Source organism: Myotis yumanensis, unplaced genomic scaffold (assembly GCF_028538775.1).
Source record: "Myotis yumanensis isolate MYYU_CA2020_CCGP unplaced genomic scaffold, mMyoYum1.0.hap1 SCAF_3, whole genome shotgun sequence".
NCBI lineage: Eukaryota > Metazoa > Chordata > Mammalia > Chiroptera > Vespertilionidae > Myotis > Myotis yumanensis.
The window spans coordinates 85,534,319-85,555,285 of NW_027223754.1; the positions used below are offsets into that span (position 1 = coordinate 85,534,319).

At 41.0% G+C, this 20,967-nt stretch overlaps 1 protein-coding gene across 2 annotated transcripts in view; it reads left to right on the forward strand.

Annotated features, from left to right (window-relative positions):
• GTF2F2 (general transcription factor IIF subunit 2) overlaps nucleotides 1-20,967 on the forward strand; it is a 133,210-nt gene that overhangs the window by 10,387 nt on the left and 101,856 nt on the right. The window contains exons 2-5 of one of the 2 annotated variants that reach the window (XM_070409041.1): nucleotides 1,801-1,874; nucleotides 6,709-6,741; nucleotides 14,324-14,342; nucleotides 15,479-15,623. In XM_070409041.1, the coding sequence (XP_070265142.1) occupies nucleotides 1,801-1,874; nucleotides 6,709-6,741; nucleotides 14,324-14,342; nucleotides 15,479-15,623 (271 nt within the window). The remainder of the gene's footprint in view (nucleotides 1-1,800; nucleotides 1,875-6,708; nucleotides 6,742-14,323; nucleotides 14,343-15,478; nucleotides 15,624-20,967) is intronic. The other variant, XM_070409042.1, reaches the window with a different exon arrangement.

Genomic DNA, 20,967 nt, shown 5'->3' on the forward strand with positions numbered 1-20,967 from the left:
TGGGGTATCTGAAGCTGGCTCATAACCCGAATTTTAGTTCGCAACTCAAAGCAAAAAATCGGCTGAGAGATGGCTCATATCTCGAAAAACTCGTTAGTCGGGACACTCTTAAGTCAAGGCCCCACTGTAGTTGGTATCACTGGGAGGAATTGACCTCCAGGCCAATTGGCTGTGAGAATCAGCTTTGTCTGCAGTGGGAGAACTTCTGTGCTGGAGACACCCTTCTGGGGCAAGACTTGCTTCAGTGGGGCTTTGGTGCTTACTGAGTCTGCCCCCTGAGTGTCTCCCTTATGGATCTGAGGAGTTGTAATCTGGACAGTCCCACTCTGACCACTGGGTACACTGGCTCTTGGATCTCTAAGGAGGTGCTAATTTAGCCTCTCCCTGAGGCTACCCAGCAGGAGCTATGGAGAGATCTACAGATTCCTCTTCTTTGTTTGAGGTTTGGAGGTGCCCAGATGAGGCCCAGCTGTGAAGCAGTGCAAGTTGCTGTGGGGCCTTGGGCCTTCTTTTGGATGTTCTGGGTCTCTCTGACCCAGCTGCAGTTTGTTAGGTAAATTTAGATTGCAAAGGGTCAGGTCATTCATATGCAAAAACCTCTGCGCACAGCTTGGGTGGGGCGGAGTCTCAGGGAGTCAATAGGGTGGAGCAAACAACTTTGGCTGATCCTCAGCCCTGCCCTAAGAGGTCCCGGGTCTCAGTGTCCCGAGGTAATCGCTGCAAGCACTTCTGAGAGAAAGCTGCCCTTGAGTTCCGCCCAATGCCAGACAGTCCAGTTTCTTCCCATATGAGTCTGGGTCCCCAGAGACTCGCCCAGAACTGGAGTCGGGGCCATCGGGAGCTTGTATCTCCCTCCCGATAGAAAAAGACAACTGTGTCCTCAGTTGCCAGCCCTTTCCACATGCGCCTCCGTACCTCTGCACTTTACTTCCGCACCTCCTCTGAGTCTCAGCGTGCTTTTCTCTTTCCTTCTAGTTGTAGAATTTCCACTCAGCCAGCCTTCCTGTGGTTCTAGATGATGTCCGTTTTGTCTTTTAGTTGTATTTTTGAAGTGGTTGTGCGAGGTAGCAATTTCAGGTGTTTACCTATGCCGCCATCTTATGCTTCTTTGAGAAGTCTTTTCTGGTAGCCTTTCTCATCTCTGAACTTTGACTTAGTTGGGACATAAGTTAATACTTCATTATTGTTAAGTTCTTTGATCTCTGTTAGTTTTGTGTCACCAACTTGATTGACTTCAAGCTCTTTGAGAACTAAAGTAATTTCTTACATATCTTAATATCCTTATCGTGCAAAACATATAACGAGAGCTTGATAATAATGATTATTTATTACAGGCAGAAAGTAAAATAGAAGCAGTATATCATTTTATGTTTAAAAATATTTCTTAGTAGCATGGAAGGACCTGGAGAGTATCATGCTAAGTGAAATAAGTCAGAGAAGGACAAGTATCACATGATCACACTCATATGTGGAATCTAAGTAACAAAATAAACTGATGAACAGAGTAGATCCAGAGAACATGGAAGCATGGAATAGAGTTTGGACTTTCAGAGGGAAGGTGGGTGAGGGTGGGTGGGTAGGAGGTAATCAACCAAAGACCTTGAATACATATATGCATAACCCATGGACACATAATAGGAGCTAAAGGCCTGGGTGGGGGGCGGGAGGCAGGCTGGAGGAGGTCAATGGGGGAGATATGGGGACATATATAATACGTTCAATAATAAAGAATTATTTAAAAAAAAAAAAGATTTGTTAGTGTCCAAAACGTAGTCTTATTAGTATTTTACTTTGTTTTAGGTTCCTAAATATTTGTCACAGCAGTGGGCTAAAGCCCCTGGAAGAGGTGAAGTCGGGAAACTGCGGATTGCTAAGTAAGTTGTTTATATATTTTTGGCATTTTAAAAAGCTGTTTAAAAAATTTTCGTAAGTGCTTTTATTTTTTATTTTTATTTTTAAATATATTTTATTGATTTTTTACAGAGAGGAAGGGAGAGGGATAGAGAGTTAGAAACATCGATGAGGGAGAAACATCCATCAGCTGCCTCCTGCACACTCCCCACTGGGGATGTGCCCGCAACCAAGGTACATGCCCTTGACCGGAATCGAACCTGGGACCCTTGAGTCCGCAGGGCGATGCTCTATCCACTGAGCCAAACCGGTTAGGGCTTCATAAGTGCTTTTAAATGGAATTACAGTCCTAGCCGGTTTGGCTAAGTGGATAGAGCTTTGACCTCTGGATTGAAGGATCCCTGGTTCGATTCCGGTCAAGGGCACATGACCGGGTTGCAAGCTCTATCCCCAGTAGGGGGCTTGCAGGAGGGAGCCGATCAATGATTCTATATCATCATTGATGTTTCTATCTCTCTCTTCTTTTCCCTCCCTCCCTGAAATGACTAAAAATATATTTTTAAAAATTTTCATTTTTAGGAATTCGGTTTGAAATTTATTTTTAAAAACATAGAATTTCACTCGTTTTCAGAATTTTACCTGGAAAATGAGATGTAATGAGCATGTCAAAGTTTGTCAAGAGATGGTTAGATGCCCTGTAGGGAGCCATGTGTGCACACGGGTACATGCACAAACACACTCGCACTGCCCCCCTACTGACAGGTGTAAATATAAAGTCAAATTTATTGGTAAAATTTATAGGCAGTAAAGCAGCAAAATATGTAGTTCCCTCATTTCTCCATCCTTTCCATATCCTGTGAGAAAGTGTACTTGAATTGGCATAACTGGATGTGTCAAATTAAGTTCTTCAGTAGAAGAATTTTGCCATTGTGCCACAGTTTAAAGTGGTGTCACTTAAAAGTTTCTTCATTACAGGTAGGGAATACCTGGCAAACAATGTAACAGTGTAGCTTCCTGGTGGAGAAAATGGCCTTATTAGAAAGGGAATCCTACCAAGCTCAGCCAGTGGTAGCCAGAGGCCTTGTGTTCTATTCTTTCTGTCCATTCATTCTTAATCTAACTCTAGACAGATTTCCATGCCTGCTTTGAAAAAGCTCTTGTTTATCACCATTGTCCTTTTCTTTTTTTTTCTTTTTTTTTTTATTGCTAAAATTATTACAAAGGGTATTACATATGTATCCTTTTTTCCCCCCCACCCTTGACAAGCCCCGGCCCTCCCTTACCCCCCAGTGTCTTATGTCCATTAGTTATGGTTATATGGATGCATACAAGTCCTTCGGTTGATCTCTTACTCCCCTCCCTCCTGTCCCCCAACCCTCCCTGGCCTTACCACTGAAGTCCGACAATCGGTTTGAGGCAGCTCTGCCACTGTATTTATTATTGTTCAAAAGTTTGTAATGGTCTTAATTATCCATGAAAGAATGAGATCATGTGGTATTTTTCCTTCATTGATTGGCTTGTTTCACTTAGCATAATGCTCTCCAGTTCCATCCATGCTGTTGCAAATGGTAAGAGTTCCTTCTTTTTAACAGCAGCATAGTATTCCATCGTGTAGATGTACCACAGTTTTCTAATCCATTCATCTACTGATGGGCACTTAGGCTGTTTCCAGATCTTAGCTATGGTGAATTGTGCTGCTATGAACATCGGGGTGCATATATCCTTTCTGATTGGTGTTTCTGGTTTCTTGGGATATATTCCTAGAAGTGGGATCACAGGGTCAAATGGGAGTTCCATTTCCAATTTTTTGAGGAACCTCCATACTGCCTTCCATAGTGGCTGCACCAGTCTGCATTCCCACCAGCAGTGCACAAGTGTTCCTTTTTCTCCACATCCTCTCCAGCACTTGTCGTTTGTTGATTTGTTGATGATGGCCATTCTGTCAGGTGTGAGATGGTACCTCATTGTTGTTTTGATTTGCATCTCTCGGATGATTAGTGACTTTGAGCATGTTTTCATATGTCTCTTGGCTTTCTGAATGTCCTCTTTTGGAAGGTGTCTATTTAGATCCTTTGCCCATTTTTTGATTGGATTGTTTATCTTCTTTTTGTTAAGTTGTATGAGTTCCCTATAAATTTTGGAGATTAAGCCCTTATCAGATATGACGTTGGCAAATATGTTTTCCCACGAGGTGGGTTTTCTTGTTGTTTTGCATTGTCCTTTTCTTTATCAAGATTTTGCTTCAAAGCAAACCACCCCAAAATGTAGTGGCTTAGAACAAAAACCATTTTATTTGCTTATAACTCTTTGGGGTAGTTCTGGTTATGGCTGGCTTGGCTAATTTTCCTGGCTAGAATGGCCTCACTCGTGTCTTGTCTTTGGCTTGTTGTCAGCTGGGGCAGTGGCCATGTGTATTTCATCTCCAGCATGCCTGTTCACATGGTGGTGAAAGCAAAAGAGAAGACACCCCAATCCCCAAGTACTTTGCAAGTCTCTTCTTGCATCTTGTTTGCCGAAGCCCTAGTCACCAAGGCTATTCCCACAGAGATGCCCAATTTCAAGGGTGGAGCAATAGATTCCACCTCGTAGTGTGAGTTACTGCAAGAATTTGTGGTCCATTTTTGTAATCTTCCATATCTGTATTCCTAAATCTAACAGCCAGATAGCAGCCCTCTTAATTGACCTTAGAATTTAACATAGATGATCACTTCTATCCCCAAACCCTTTCTTCACTTCACTTCCGGGACACCACTCTCTTGATTCTCCTCTTTCCTCACTGGGTGTTCCTTCTCAGACTCTATTGCTGGTTTCTTCTCATCTCTCAGTCTCTAACTGTTATATGACCCTAGGGCTCAGTGTTTAGTTCTTTTCTTCTCTCTCTTTGACTGACTTCATAGGTAGTCTCATCTGGTTTCATAGAATATCAGGTTGTATTTAAAGATATCTGAAGTATGGCCTCTCCTCTGATCTCCAAGACTCATATATCTGACCACTTTGATATTTTCTTTTGAATGTCTCAGAAGCTTCTTAAACTTAATAATTGCTCTTCCTCTGTTCCTTCTTTCTGGAACACTCTTCCTTTGAATCCCCAAGGCTAGTATTAGTTCAGTGAGGTCTTTTCTAATCATCCTCTCTCTCCCTCTCCCTTTCTCTCTGAAATCAATAAAAATATATTTTAAAAAAAATTTAGTAATGCTATGACAAGCTTAGTAATAATAGCTATTTTATTCTTTTTTGCTGTTGTTAATCCTCACCCGAGGATATTTTTTCATTGATTTTTTTTTTTAGAGAGAATGGAAGGGAGGGGGAGAGACAGAGAAACATCGATGTGAGAGAGACACATTGATTGCTTACCTCCTGCATGTACCCCCACAAGGGCCAGGGACTGTGACCCTTCAGTCCGCAGGCTCACTCTCTAATCACTGAGAAAAACTGGCCATGGCACTATTTTTTAAAAAATATATTTTTATTGATTTCAGGGAGGAAGGGAGAGAGAGAGAAACATCAATAAGAGAGAATCATTGATCAGCTGTCTCCTGTACGCCACCTGTTGGGGACTGAGCCTGCAACCTGGGCATGTCCCCTTGACCGGAATTGAACCTGGGACCCTTCAGTTCGTAGACTGACACTCTAGTCCAGCCGTGGGCAAACTACGGCCCGTTTGAAATGAATAAAGCTAAAAAAAAAAAAAGACCGTACCCTTTTATGTAATGATGTTTACTTTGAATTTATATTAGTTCACACAAACACTCCATCCATGCTTTTGTTCCAACCCTCCGGTCCAGTTTAAGAACCCATTGTGGCTCTCGAGTCAAAAAGTTTGCCCACCCCTGCCTAGTCACTGAGCCAAACCAGCTAGGGCCAGGGTGCTATTTTATTCTTTAGTTCCAAAAGTGAGATAGTTAGAAAATCAAAATGTGAACTTTTTTTTCTAATTAAAAATATTTATTTATTACTTTTTCGGGGGGACGGGGACGGGGACATAAATTTGTTGTTCCACTTATTTATGCATTCATTAATTGTTTATCATATGTTCCCTGACCGGACATCGAACCCACAACCTTGGCATATCAAGCCGACACTAACCAACTGAGCTACCCGGCCAGGACAGAATGTGAACATTTTTATTTTTAAGGCATAAGTTTTTCCTGCTGCTTCTCCAAAAGTATATAACCTGGACATCTTTTTTGCCTAAAATACCCACTGTTTGTATGCAAGGACTATACCTTTTTGGGGGTGGGAGGGTGTCACTTTAAAGTTTCTTCATTAATCCATTCAGCTGTGGAGTTTGGATTTGGTGGACACACTCTGGATTTTGTTCTTTGGAGGAGCAATGCTGTATTTTTGGATGATGTCATGTTTTAAACATAGTTTATACACTAAGTATTTTGTTCTTTATCTTAGCTACTTTTGTTTAAAAATATGCTTTAAGCCCTGGCAGGTGTTGCTCAGTTGGTTGAGCATCTTGCCAAGAGATCTCTGTTCAGTTGCTAATCAGGGCACATGCCCGGGTTGTGGGCTTGATCCCCCAGTAGGGGGCGTCCAGGAGGCAGCCATCGATGTTTCTCTCCCATTTTGTTTTAACAAGATATGGATTGGAAGCAGGCATGCTTTTATATCCAGAGTTCTTAAGGTTAGGTAGAGACAGGCAATTTCTTTTTTTCTGAAAAAATAACTACCCAGCCAGCTCAGTGGTTAGAGTGTCGGCCCGCAAACCCAAGAGCATTGGTTCAATTCCCAGTCCTACCTAGGTTGCAGGCCCAGTCACAGCCCTGGTTGGGGTATGTGCAGGAGACAACTGATGGATGTTTCTCTCACACATTGATGTTTTTCTCTTCTTCCCCCGCCCCCCTCCAGTTGCTCTAAGAATCAATGGAAAAATACCCTCAGGTGAGGATTAACAACAACAACAAAAAACCCCACTGCATATTTAATAGCGGAACCAGGCTTGAATTCAGCCTTTGAGTGGTTAGAAAACTCAAGCAGGTTCTAGTTCCAGCTCTTTCACTTACTTTGTATAGGTCATGTAATCTGTGTTTAGATCTTTATCCCTAAAATTGCCTGTTTTGTAGGCCTTTTATGTGAATTCAGTGAGATAATATGAAAGTGGACATATTCCTGGAAAGTTGTAGATAAATTACATTTTTGTGAGGTGTTCTACTCTTGTTAAAATAAAAATGAATGTATACTTTTAAACAAAATCTGTGGTGGTCTTTTTTCTGGAATCCTTGGTAATATAGATAATTACCTACTTTTTGTTACAGACTTCAGACTATCTTATAATTGGTTTTACTGGAAATGGGAGCCATACAATAAAATCTCAGAATTGTATGTCACTGAAAAAAGGCAGGCTAAAGGAAAAACGTATTTAAATAATGAACACGTAGTATTGTAAAATGACCACATTAGAGCTCAAGCCTGGGTCCTAGTCCTAAGTGGCTGTTGATCATTACCTTTGGCCTTGGGCCTTATACATCTAAGACTTAGGTTTCTTGTTTGTAAAATGTGGATAATAATGCCTTCCCAACCAATTCAGAGAGTGTTTATGAGACAAATGAAATAGCTTATAGTTTCTTTAAATGCTTTGTAAAATCAACTGATCTTTCTTTGTTTTTGTTTTTTTACTTTTATTTATTTACTAATGGCCCGGTGCATGAATTCATGCACATTGATAGTAAATTAATTAGAAGAAATATTTCAATATCACCATTTGCCCTTCCTCTGTAATAGAAATGTCAACCAAATTCACAGTCGACAATGACAGATCAAAACACATGTGCGATTGGTGGCAGCGAGAGCTTTATATGTATTGCGCATGTGTGAGTCATCTTAGCCTTTTGTAGATACAGAGTAAACTTGCTTAATTAGACCTGCTTTCTGATTTAGCTAAACTTCTTCCAGCCCAGTGAAGCACCCAACTTCTCTTTCAGGTAATTGTCAGCAACACAGCAGTAAATATCAACACAAAGCACATTACTATTGTAGATCATGCAAGGAGAACAAAGGGTAAAATATTTAACTGCAACAGTGTTTGACTATATTTTGCACAGTGAGAAAACTTGAAGTCATTTTCAAGGTCCGCCATTTCTTACTTCTTTTCAGTCGGGTCAGGTTTCTAAGCTTTCTAAATCTCTGTTTTCTGGCTAATGAAAAGAAAATAGGATTCCACCGAGTCTCCTATTTACCTACTCCAGGACTTCTGTGAGGATCAAATGAGATGAGGCACGGGAAAATGCTTCACAGACATTTGGTTACAGTGTGAAATGTTAGCACCTGGCTGTAAAGCAAGTTGTGTTCCTGGGCTGAAGAAACTGCAAGGAGGCTAGTCACTAGGGAGAGAAAGCTGGGTGCTGCTATGTGATGTCATTACCCGGACACACACTTAGCATATTAGCCTTTTGTATATATAGATTTCTTACCATGAATATTGCATTTCTGAAACCTCTGTATAAAGAAAATACCTTGGAGTTTCCTCAAAAAGTTAAAAAATGGAACTCCCATTTGACCCAGTGATCCCACTGCTAGGACTATATCCCAAGAAAACAGAAACACCAATCAGAAAGGATATATGCACCCCTATGTTCATAGCAGCACAATTCACCATAGCGAAGATCTGGAGGTAGCCTAAGTGCCCATCGGCAGATGAGTGGATTAGAAAACTGTGGTACATCTACACGATGGAATACTATGCTGCTGTAAAAAAGAAGGAATTCTTACCATTTGCAACAGCATGGGTGGAACTGGAGAGCATTATGCTAAGTGAAATAAACCAGTCAATGAAAGAAAAGTACCACATGATCTCACTCATTTATGGATAATAAAGACCATTATAAACTGATGAGCAAAAATAGATACAGCAGGAAGGCTGGGAGGGTTGGGGGGCGGGACGGGGGTAGGAGATCAACCGAAGGACTTGTATGCATGCATATGAACATAACCAATGGACATAAGACACTGCGGGGTAGGGGAGGCTGGGGGAATGTCAAGGGGAGGAAAAAAAAAAGAGAAAATACCTGCTTGAGGAATGTAAAATTTTTTTTGGTGTGGGGAGAAGGGGGCTGTTATGAGAAATAGAGAAAAATGAACCAAGATTGTGGGAAAGCTAGGCAAACCCTAAGTACTATTTTGATTACTAAAGTAATATTAGTAATATTAAAGATTGCATGGTAAAAAAGCAATAATGGGTGTGCTGCAGTTTTTCTTTATCAACCATTGCTTGATAGAAAATTCCAAGCTTCTCCTAGCTGGTTTGGCACAGTGGTTAGTGTGTCAGCCATGGACTGAAGGGTTGTGAGTTCGATTCTGGTCGAGGTCACATAACTCAGTTGCAGTCTCCATCTCTGATGCCAGTCAGTGCACGTGTGGGGGGCAACCAGTGGATATGTCTCTCTCACATTGATGTTTCTCTCTCTCTTGTCTCTCCCCACGCCCTTCAACTCTCTTTAAAAAAATCAATGGGAGAAAATATCCTTGGGTGAGAATTAACAATAGCAACAAAAAAAGAAATGAAAAGAATATTCCAACCTCTTTTTCTCTCTTAGTTTAAAGCAGATGGTTTACATAGTTGCATCTAATATATTAACAAGTGTGTGAGTGTATGTGTGTGTGTGTGTGTGTGTGTGTTTGTGTTCTTTCATGTGGTACCAGTTTGATTGTATCAGCTGGCATTTTTGACCCCTCTAGGGGTCATCCAAAGCCCCATACAGATAGAATATTTTGTGTGTGTTTTTCTCTCTCTTCCTTAGGGTACATGACCAGTACCTCTGTTCCTTGTTTTTCTCATTCCAGTCTTTCAGTTCTCTTAAAAATATGATCTTCAGTAGAGGTGACTTGAAATGCTGTATCCAAATCAGTTTCCTCAACGGTAGTTAGAAAAAGTAAACACCAGAATCTCTATATATAAAGACCAGGATCCGTAATGTTCAAAGTTACCGAATGGACGTCCGAACGCCAGGCTGTGCACGCAGCAGGCTTGGGTGGGCGGGGACTGGCGAGCGGGCTGAACTGCTGACCTCTCAATCCCCCCCCCCCCCCCCCCCCCCAGCTCCCACAGGCGCCACGGTGACCCAGCACTGACTGCTGAGGGTGCTGTGGGCCCTGGGACACCGTGGTGCCACGGCGGGAGGGGGCTGTGGGCTCCAGCTGGCCGGGGAGCAGCGGAACTCGGTCTGGCGTGATCGCGGGCGTGGTCGGCTTTCAAACCAGACCCTGACAGGAGGGAGGAGGGAGCCCCATGCCTCACAGAATCGGCCGTTGGATAGCTTGCTGTCAGCAGCTTGCCAGCCAGGAATCCCATTCATCTGCATCCCGGACCTCAGCGATCAGGTAGGCAGAGGCAGTTAGGGGCCATCAGGCTGGCAGGGGAGAGCAGTTAGGGGTGAGATCAGGCCGGCAGGGGAGGGCAGTTAAGGGTGATCAGGTAGGCAGGCAGAGGCAGTTAGAGGTGATCAGGCAGGCAAGCAGAGAGGTTAGGGGCAATCAGGCAGGCAGGCAGAGGCAGTTAGGGGCGATCAGGCAGGCAGGCAGGCAGGTGAGCGGTTAGAAGGCAGCAGTCCCAGATTGCGAGAGGGATGTCCAATTGGAGGCTGGGCTGAGGAAACCCCCCCCCCCCCCCCATGAACAAATTTCGTGCATCGGGCCACTAGGTTCTTATAAGAGAATGTTGTGGCTGAAGAGGGGTTCCTGCCTGTTGGCCCAGGGTTTGCATTAGGAACAGCCGCTCATCCTGGTCAGCTGAGTGGCGCTCCCCCTATGGTAGCACATTGACCACCAGGGGACAGTTCCTGCGTTGAGAGTCTGCCCCCTTGTGGTCAGTGCATGTCATAGCGACTGGTCGACTGGTCATTCTGGTCATTCCACCATTTGGTCCTGGGCTTGTATTATATAGGATTTTAGTATAAAATTAAAGATCCCAGTTTTATTCAGTGGGCTACAGTTTGTTATCATTATCATTTATTCTGATGTTCAAATTGTCCAGAATTTAGCCAGTGGAAACTTTTTCTAGTTGGCTCCTGTGCGACCCTCCTTGTTTTCTACCATTACCCAGTTCAAGCTTTCATTACTTTTTACCTGGGTTTTTGTGTTAGCCTCAAGTTAATTCAGTAAACGTTATGCAAGTACTGTACCTTCTGCATCTTTGCCTTGGCTTTGCCTACAGTGCCTCTCTCTTAAAGGTAGCTAAATTAAATGCTTCTAGAAGCCAAGTTCTGGAGTGATAGGGAAGGGACTGTAGTGAATTCAGTGCCTGCCTATCTGTGTATTTACTGAGAGCTGAATTAGGGGTACATTGTTGCCAAACCTTTCAAATCTTAAGAGAATCTGGAAATTCATATTCGTATGTGCAATCTTAAAATTTCTAGAATGCACCTGTATTCTAGATACTTCTCCAACAAAAAGAAGATTAACATTGCATTTTAGTATATTAAAGACTCTGAGAAGTCCTCCAGTAAAGTCTGCCTTAAGAGTCTGGACACCTTAGTCTGGCCTAAGAGGCTCTTTACCACTTGACTGCAGCCTACGCATTGATGTTTGAAAGAATGTGTTAGATAACTTCTCATTTCTAGTGTTCAGATGGATTATTCTCTTAGCCTGGAATGCTCCCATGCTGTTGACCTCATCCCTCACTCAGTTCCTCTGATCCTGGCACATTGTGGCTCTCTTAATTAAATGTTAATAGCTTTTATATCTTCTTCTGGCTGAAGACAGAGACATTATACTTAATACTAGAGGTCCAGTGCACAAAATTGGTGCACTGGGGTGGGGAGGTCCCTCAGCCTAGCCTGCACCCTCTCGCAGTCCAGGGGGAAATCCCTCTCCCAGTCCAAGACCCCTCGCTCCTTACTGCCCTTCTGCTCATTGCTCCTTACCACCCGGCTCGCTGCTCCTTAGTGCTCCCACGGAGGCAGGAGAGGCTCCTGCCACCACCACTGTGCTCACCAGCCGTGAGCCCTATCTTTCTGTGTAGTTGTCTGTGGGCTAACTGCTCTCTTCCTTCTCATTTAGGGTGAGCAGCATGTGAGGGCAGAGCATGCTGTCGTGAACAGAGGGCTGCCCAGAGCTGAGGGGAGTGGCCGGGCCCATGGGATGAGAGGTGGACACAGAGGATGCTATCTCATCCAATTGTGGGGTGGGCTGGCTGGCCTTCATCTGCCTGACCCCACCCAGAGAGGGACCAAGCAGGGTGTCCGCCTCTCCATTCTCCATCCTTCCATCTGTGACACCTGTCACCCTTGCCAGGCCTCCCCCAAAGTGAGTTCAGCTCAATCCCTGAATGTAAAAGGGGACGGGGAGGGGAGCACTCCACTCCAGTGCCCCCTGATTCCCAGCGATAGGATCTGACCTCAGGACGGTGGCCATAGCTGCAGAACATAGATCTGTTTCAAGAAAAGTTGGGAATGCAGACTTTCGTATGAGCCCCTATTCCAAAAGGCAGTTTATTCACATTGTGGCAAAGACACCTTCAAGAGTAACATAAGTGGGTAAAGTCAGGGCCAAGCCGGGCCATTTCCTCATCCAATCTCTCTGAGGCATGTGGACAGAATCAAGTCTCAGCTCTTCGCTAGACACTTTTGGGTTTTTTTAAGCCTAATGGACAGCAGTCTGTCTCCTTCTTTGGGATTTTTTTCACCGTTGGATAAAAGGATACGTACATTGGGGCAATCCTCTCTAGATACAGTATTCCAATTGCATCCATGTGAGAACGACAGTGGCCCTCAGAGGGAGGGAGCCAACAGATGGGGAGAAGGGAATTCTGAAAAGCAAAGCAGTGACAGAGATGCTAAGCCTTTCCTTCATGCATCTGACACCCCTCCTCAGGCGGCCTGTAGGCTGGGCGTTTGCTGGACTTTTACCACTTGATGTCCTGCCCCGTGTGCCCTGCCCCAGCCCTGGAGTGTAGGGGGCATCCGGGCGCGCCCCTCCCCCAGCTGGGAGAGTCCCCATTGCGCTCCCACCTCGTTGGGAAACTTTGCTTTTCCAGCTCTGTTCCCGCAGGAGAGCCATAGGGGCGCCAGATTCCTTTCCTTCCTTCAAAAGTGCCCTGAAAAGCGGGAAGACAGCTATGCGAAGACAGCTATGCCGGGAAGGGGTCGCTCAAGTTAAGCAAGAGTTTGAACAGTTTTTTCTTACCCTGTTTGTGGGAGTGTAATCTGATTTAAAACCAATGGATTAAACAAACAGAAGCACTTTCTGCAGGGAGCTCTGGGCCCCACGTTTGAAGGCCGGCCACCCTTGGATGGCGGGAGACCCAGAGTTCAGCTGTCCCGGCCGGGCCCAGACCTCTCTTCTGCCGCCTCGCCCCAGCCAGAGGGAATTCTGAGCCCTGGTGGCAACAGGGAGCTCTGGGCCCTGAGTTTGAAGGCCGGCCACGCCCCCATTGCAGTTCCACAGTGTCCCAGCCAGGGCCCAGAGCTCCCTTTAGCTGCCGGCCCCAGCCAGGATCCAGGGCCCAGTCATTTGGTTGTCCCTCACTGCCCCCCCTGCCGGCCTGGTCGCCCCACGCAGCCTCCTGTTCAGTCATTTAGGGCATGACAACTCCTTTTATATATTAGGATTTTGCATATAGTAGGAATTTAATACATGTTTTTTAAAATTAGGCTCTTATGTAAAGTCTACATTGATTTCAGATTTGTAAAAAAGACATTTAGAAACATGTCATTCACATAAATAGTCTGGAAGGATATTTATTGTACCAAGATGTTAACAGTGGAATTATGGCTATTTTAAAACTTCCTTTTGACTTGTCTGTATGTTTATGTATGGGCATATATTGTTTGGTGTTTTCTTTTTTAATGTTTTTATTGATTTTTAATAGAAAGAGAAGAGAGAGATAGAAACATCAATGAGAGAGAAACATCATCAATTGGCTGCCTCATGCATGCCCCCTACTGGGGATCAAGCCTGCAACCTGGGCATGTGCCCTGACCCAGAATCAAATATCTGACCTCTTCATGCAATGCTTGATGCTCAACCACTGAGCCACACAGGCCAGGCCATATATTGTTTTTATAGTGTAGAAAATTGCTTGTAATTTTAAAATATTGTTAAATTTAATCTTTAAGATTTTATTAGGTAAATGAAACATCTTCACCTAGACAAAATAAATAGTAATAACATATATCTGTATTAAACATATATTCACATGCTGCTGAATGCTAAAAAATTCTCAGAAATAAAGATAAGAATTGTAATCAGATCATTATTTGGATAACATATTATTAGGGCAGGTTGTAATAGTGTTAAGTGACACAAAGTTCTAATAAAATACTCATATGGGGTTAATGAGGCTTGTTTTTCTTATAGAATTACAGATAGGATAGTTGAGGAGAGCCATGGGTAAATATTAAGCTCTGTAAATATAACAGTTTATGGAAATATGCAGTAGTGTTATTTCTTTAAATTTTCAGCATTAATTTGGAAGAAAAAAAACATAAAATTTAAATAATTAAAAATTTTTTCCTTTTTTCTTTTTAAGGAATCAAGGAAGGACTGAGGTAAGATTATTTCTGTTTAAACTTTATTTAAAACATGAGATTATTTTACTGTGCATTAGTAATAGCAAAGAGAGGGTGGTGTTTGTATTCTGGAAAACTCCACATCAAACTAGTAGCTAATGGTCAGGAATACATAGTAGTATAAACACCACTCGTGTGTGAATGAGTGGGCTCCTTTCTAGTTGTTCCTTCTTAGCATTTTTCTACTTTGACCTAAAATATCCTCTCTCAGTATTTATAAAAGTTAGTATTACTTCAGTAATATTTTAACATTATTTCAGTGTGGCAGAGGCATTTGATTTGGATCTTTGAGAGCTTTAGATTTTGACCCATTAAGTCTAGGATATAATTTTCAGTACCTAGCACACAGCAGAGAGATATTTAATAAATACTCCATAATCTTCCTCCGTGGTTGGTAGATCAGTATTTTATGTTTATAAATCTCTCCGATGTAATATTTGATATTCTTTTGGTGAGATCTAGTATGTAGTAAAAATCATTTTGGAAGAATGTGTACTATGTCTTTTTTTTCTAACCCTCAACATTAAGTTATCCTTGTCAATATTCAGTTGTACTTATTAAAGTATCCAAAAATAAAACAGCACCATGTAATCACAGTAGTTATTAAGACCTACAAAAGAAATGTATCCTCTGTTTATTGGAATGTTTAAGCTTTCTAAATAGCTCACTTTTCCCTCTCCAAGTACAATTGCTTTCTTAATTTACTTTAAATATTCACTCATTCAGCAAATACTGTTTTCCTTCTCTGTGCCAGGCACTGTCTAGGAGATGTATATATTTTAAGGATATAAATATAACAAGGCATGGTCTCTTGACCTCAAAGAACTTAGGGGTAAACATTATATTCCTATTTTGGAAATAGAATTTCTTCAGCTATAGACCAGAGAAAACATGTGAAAGCTATTTGTATTTATAATGGTAGATTAGCCCCATTATTCTGACAAGTGGGAAGTCTCTTTTTATGACTTAAGTATTAAAATTTTAGATGAAGTTTAAAAAATGCTTAAATGACTAGAAGAAACTCACATTTAAAAAAATTATTTGACTTATCAGAATTTCTGTACTTTTGAATACAAAAGTCTGTTGTAATAAGCTTTACTTAATGTGTCTATTAGGTGTCATTTACTTTGAATGAGGATCTTGCAAATATTCATGATATTGGTGGAAAACCAGCTTCAGTCAGCGCTCCTAGAGAACATCCATTTGTCTTGCAAAGTGTTGGAGGACAAACATTAACAGTATTTACTGAGAGCTCTGCAGGTAAGTGAGAATAGAATTATATAATGTGATTCTGTACACGTTGAATAGATTTTCTGTCTCAACATGCACTCTAAGGCCATTACCAAGGCTGTTCCACCTATTGTTCTACCTCTGTTATTCATATCATGCTACTTCTCTTTACCGTGATTGATGAATTTTGGTGTTATTTGAACCGTTTAATTTCCACTTGGGGCATAAAGAAATAGAACAAAGCAGATGGAAAAGTGTGGTACACCAAGCTGTCTTCTAGGGTGTTGAAAAAACAGTATTCTGAGTTTTGCTAGGATAAAGTCATCCTTGCCTGTTTTGGTAAATTGATATTCAGCAGCTATAACTTTTTAAGAAATATATATTTTATTGATTTTTTACAGAGAGGAAGGGAGAGGGATAGAGAGTTAGAATCATTGATGAGAGAGAAACATCGATCAACTGCCTCCTACACACCCCCTACTGGGAATGTGCCCGCAACCAAGGTACATGCCCTTGACCGGAATCGAACCTGGGACCGTTGAGTCCACAGGCCGACGCTCTATCCACTGAGCCAAACCGGTTAGGGCTATAACTTTTTTTTTTTTTTTAATGCTGCTTGAAATTGGGGAATATTTTAGTCTGAATTTTTGCTCTCATATTCTTTCTATCCTAAGAGGGCCTGTGTTATGCAGAAATTAACTTTTTAAAATTGGTATTGACTTCCAGGAAGCTCTGTGTAAAATATAGTTCAATTTTGTGTGTTTGGTATGAGATATTTTATCAGTTCAGTGACTCAGGAGCAAGTGTTTCAGCTTGTGAGTTAAATATAGAGGGAACTTTTTTGTGGCATATATATATGAATATATGTTTATTTTCATAGTTTCTTGGTTTTTAACCTTTACTGAATCTAGAATATTGCTATTGAAGCAGCAAGCTACCTAGTTAGTGGAACTGATTTCTCATATGTATCAAAAAGTTTTTTGGTGATATAAAAGAAAAGATCCATGATTTTGTCGTATCTTCATTAAACATTACAGAGAAAGCTATACAAATTATAGTATATTAAGAACATCATTGTTTTAAAAAAGGAATATGCTCAGATAAAATTTTTGTAGTGTCTTGGTTTACTAATAACTGCATAAATTGAATTTTAAAAATTAGTCTTTTTCTTTTTTTCCTTTGGACATAGAATCTAAAAAATGGTAAATTAAAACTTTTCAGTAATGTGATTTAACATAAAAGAATTGCTTTATTGCATTATTCTGATGCTATTGTAATTTGTAATGTAATATTATGTGAGGTAAAAAATATTAAATATATGCATTTTCTGCCCTGGCTGGTGTGGCTTAGTTGGTTGAGCATCTTCCCATGCACCAAAAGGTCACTGGTTCAATTAGGGCACGTACCCAGGTTGTGGGTTCAGGTTTGGTCCTGGGTTGGGGTACAAGAGGCAGCTCATTGATGTTTCTCACATTGATGTCTCTCTCTCCCTCAGTTCCTCTTTTCCTCCTCTTTATCTCCCTCCCTCTCTTCCTCTCCCTTTTCTCTCTCTAAAATCAATAAAGACATGTTTTTTAAAAACACAGACATTTTCTCATGGGGAAGATTTGACCATTCAGCAGATGTTTATTGTATGCAACATTGTGCAGGGCATAGCATAGGCACATCCAGGGAATCTGAAATTTGTCTTGTGATTGATGGGATTTAGTAAGACCTATTGAACCTGCAAGATTTTCTCTACCTTTGTGATTATCCTGGAATGGAAGAGACATGGAACCAAGATGGCAAGAAGGAGGCAGAACCTTGAAGAAAGTTTGAGATAGTGGAGCTTGAACTTCTCCTGTAGAATAAGGTGCTCTATTTCAGAATTTTTACATCTTATTATATTGCTAATTTTTCCAAAGCATGATTTGTTGCTGGTACACAAAAGATAGTAATTTAGAAAGCTAAGTTTTGTTATCCTCAGAATTAATCTTCCGTTGTTAATCTTATAAACCCTTTACTTTGTGTTATACTCTTTTTGAACATTTTTTTGTTCACATTTCTGGTTACAGTATACTTCAAAGTGAATATGGTATAAGGCAGCGGTTGCCAACCTTTCAGACCTCATGGACCACCAGTGGTCCGAGGACCACCTATTGGCAACCGCTGGTATAAGGGTTATCTTTGCCAGGAATGGAAAGGGATCAAGATTGTCATCCTTCTTCTGGAGTTTGGACAATGTGTTCTGCTTTGTAGAACTGTGCTAACCCAAATATAGGTCTAAGTTGCTATTAGATGGTATATGCTATCAGGGAATTTTTTGCTTCTTAATCTCATTAATCATTTCTGTTTTGTGTCACTGTTATTTGACATTCTTTGTACTTTTCTGTACTTTAATTTCCATATTAGTGAAATGAGAATAACAATGATTTACATTTATGTATAAATATAAGTATATTTAAAACTTAAGACAATACAGTATTTAATAAATGCTCAATAACTATTACTAATATTAATAATAGATATTATTTTTAAACACTTTAGGTTTCAAGGTTATTTTAAGGCATGTTCATGCTCTATTTGGGTGTATATCACTTGATAAAATCCAGCCAATAGAGATTTTTATATTCGGTATTTTTGATTGTATAACCGAGAAAAAATCTCTAGAGTTGTTACTTATTATTAAGTTCCTTTTCTTTTCTGAGGAGTCTTACATTTGTTTGCTATTCCTGTTCATTAAGTCATCACTTCTACAACTGAGTTCCATGGCTCTGTGATTGCTATGACATATTTCAAATGCTAGGTATATATGTATATTTGCATGTTTTTCTTCAGGACAGGATCATAGCTCTCATTGAAGTTTCAGAGAGGTCTGTGACCCCCAAAAAACTTCAGAGCCACCACTCTAGTGTTACTTTTGTTGGTCATGAACCGGTCAAAGTATTAGTAACTGAGCCATTTTACATTAAGTGTTTATTTTACATTGAAATATACATGTGGTAGGCATTATCTTGAATATTTTTATGTTTTCCCTCAAGCATACAACTGTATTTGCTTATAAAAATTACTTTTTAGGTTCTTCATTTCTTTTTAATAGTGCAACAGGTCTATAAAACATAATTTTCTAAGAATTAAAATCTATTTAAGTTCATTGTGTTGTTTTTATTTTAATAAGAGAAATTTTATTTAGGACATCACAGAGGTAGAAGTGAGTGGTAGAAAAAATGGGCTCAGGAAACAAGTTACAGAGGTGAAAGAAGTGGCCCTTAGAGCTTAGGAGAGAGAGGGGCGAAGGTAACAGGCCTGGGGGAAAGGGAGGGAGAGGGGAAAGGCGCAGTTGTGCTCCTAGGAGGGGGAGTTCCCATTGTGTTGAGTTTAATTTTAATAACTTTATTCCTTCTGTTATCATACTGGGCTGGTTTTTGAGAGTTCCCTTTTGAGCCAGGTTTTCTAATGATTGAATTCTACGTACAGTGGGGCCTTGACTTACGAGTTTAATTCGTTTCGTGATGGAGCTCGTAACTCAAATTACTCATATGTCAAATCAATTGTGAACGAGTGAGACACGTGATGCTGGGCTGATGTTGTGGCGTTCACTGTGACGTTCACTGCGCCAACTAGCGGTGGGGTATCTGAAGCTGGCTCGTAACCCGAATTTTAGCTCGCAACTCAAAGCAAAAAATCAAAATCGGCAGAGAGACGGCTCGTATCTCGAAAAACTCGTTAGTCGGGACACTCGTTAGTCAAGGCCCCACTGTATTTGAGTTTCTTTGGGGGATGGGATTAGAAGGGGATGATAGTATGTTTTATAGTGCTTTCTTCTTAATGAAAACAATCTATTTCATGAACATTTTATGTATACAACTAATTTGTGTCTAATTTGAGTATGCCTATCTGAGAGAACATTTTTTGTTTTTGTTTTTAAGCCTCACTCGAGGATATGTTTTTTCATTGATTTTGGAGAGCAAGAGGAAGGGAGGGAGAGGGGGAGAGAAACATCAATGTGAGAGAGAGAGACATCAATTGGTTGTCTCCCATACATGCCCTGAGCAGGAATTGTACTACAATCTAGGTATGTGCTTTGACCGGTAATTGAACCCACAACCTTTTGATGTATGTATGGGACAACACTCTAACCAACTGAGCCACCCAGCCAAGGTAACATGTTTTATTTTTAAGGGCTATTTTGGGTTAGCCCTCTTCTACCTCCACATTTCTCTGTGAAATTCTAAATAATTTATTTCTCTATTAAATATTTTCATTATTATCTAGTATCCCTATCTTTCTAACCTTAGCTAGGTGGAAATTATTTATGTGTTTGGCCTTTATTTTTTTCCCCTTGGGTCCTCAGTTTAGTATTTTTATCTACCGTTTATTGGTAACTAGATAACTTCTTTTTTGGGAGGGAGGGGTCTCTTTCACCTTTTTGTTCAAACTTAGGTTTTCTTTTTATAATTGCCAGTTCTGGACTAAGAGTTGTTCCTTCTTTTCAACAAATATTTTTAATTAGAGGCCCGATGCATGAAATTCATGCAAGGGGCTCGGCCCTTGCAACCCCTGCTTTGTCCGGAAGGATGTCTGGTCTAATTAGCCTATTACGCTTTTACTATAGATGCTAGGCCCAGTACTAAAATAATACTAGACTCTGTTCAGTTAGGCAGCTGATATGTGAAAAAATAATTGCTATAGCCCTGGCTGGTTTGGCTCAGTGGATAGAGTGTCGGCCTGAGGACTGAAAGGTCCCGGGTTCAGTTCCCGTCAAGGGCACGTGCCTTGGTTGCGGGCTCCTCCCCAGCCCAGGCCCTAGTCAGGGTGTATGCAGGAGGCAACCAATTGATGTGTTTCTCTCATCGATATTTCTCTCTGTCTTTCCCACTCTCTTCCATTATCTCTAAAAATCAATGGAAAAATATCTTCGGGTGAGGATTAAAATAAATAAGAATAGTGTTTTAAAAAAACTAACTGCTATAGAAAGTACTCTAGTGGAGTTATGTACAAAGAGAAAAAAAGTATGCTCTTTGCCTGAAAGAACAGGGAACAGCTTCAAAAGTGGAGATAAAATTTGAGCTGGACCTTGAAGTATATGAATAGGTGTGCATAAATAGGAGGAAAGAAAGTGAAGATAAAATTCATTTTTCTCACCTTCAAGTATCCATTCTTCACTTCGCTTTCTCACCTGTCTTACTCTGTCATATCTATCTAAAATCTAGTAAATAGTTCCAGTTAGATCTAAGGAGGAAACCTCAGTTTTGAACTTCATAATTTAGTTTAGAGATGAATAGGTTTGAACTGATACAAGGGGAGTGCCGGTCTTGAGATAGAAGTAATTTTGACAGCTTTTGGTGATGAGTTGATTGTGGGGAGTTGGAAGAGTGAGAAGTCTTGAATGGTT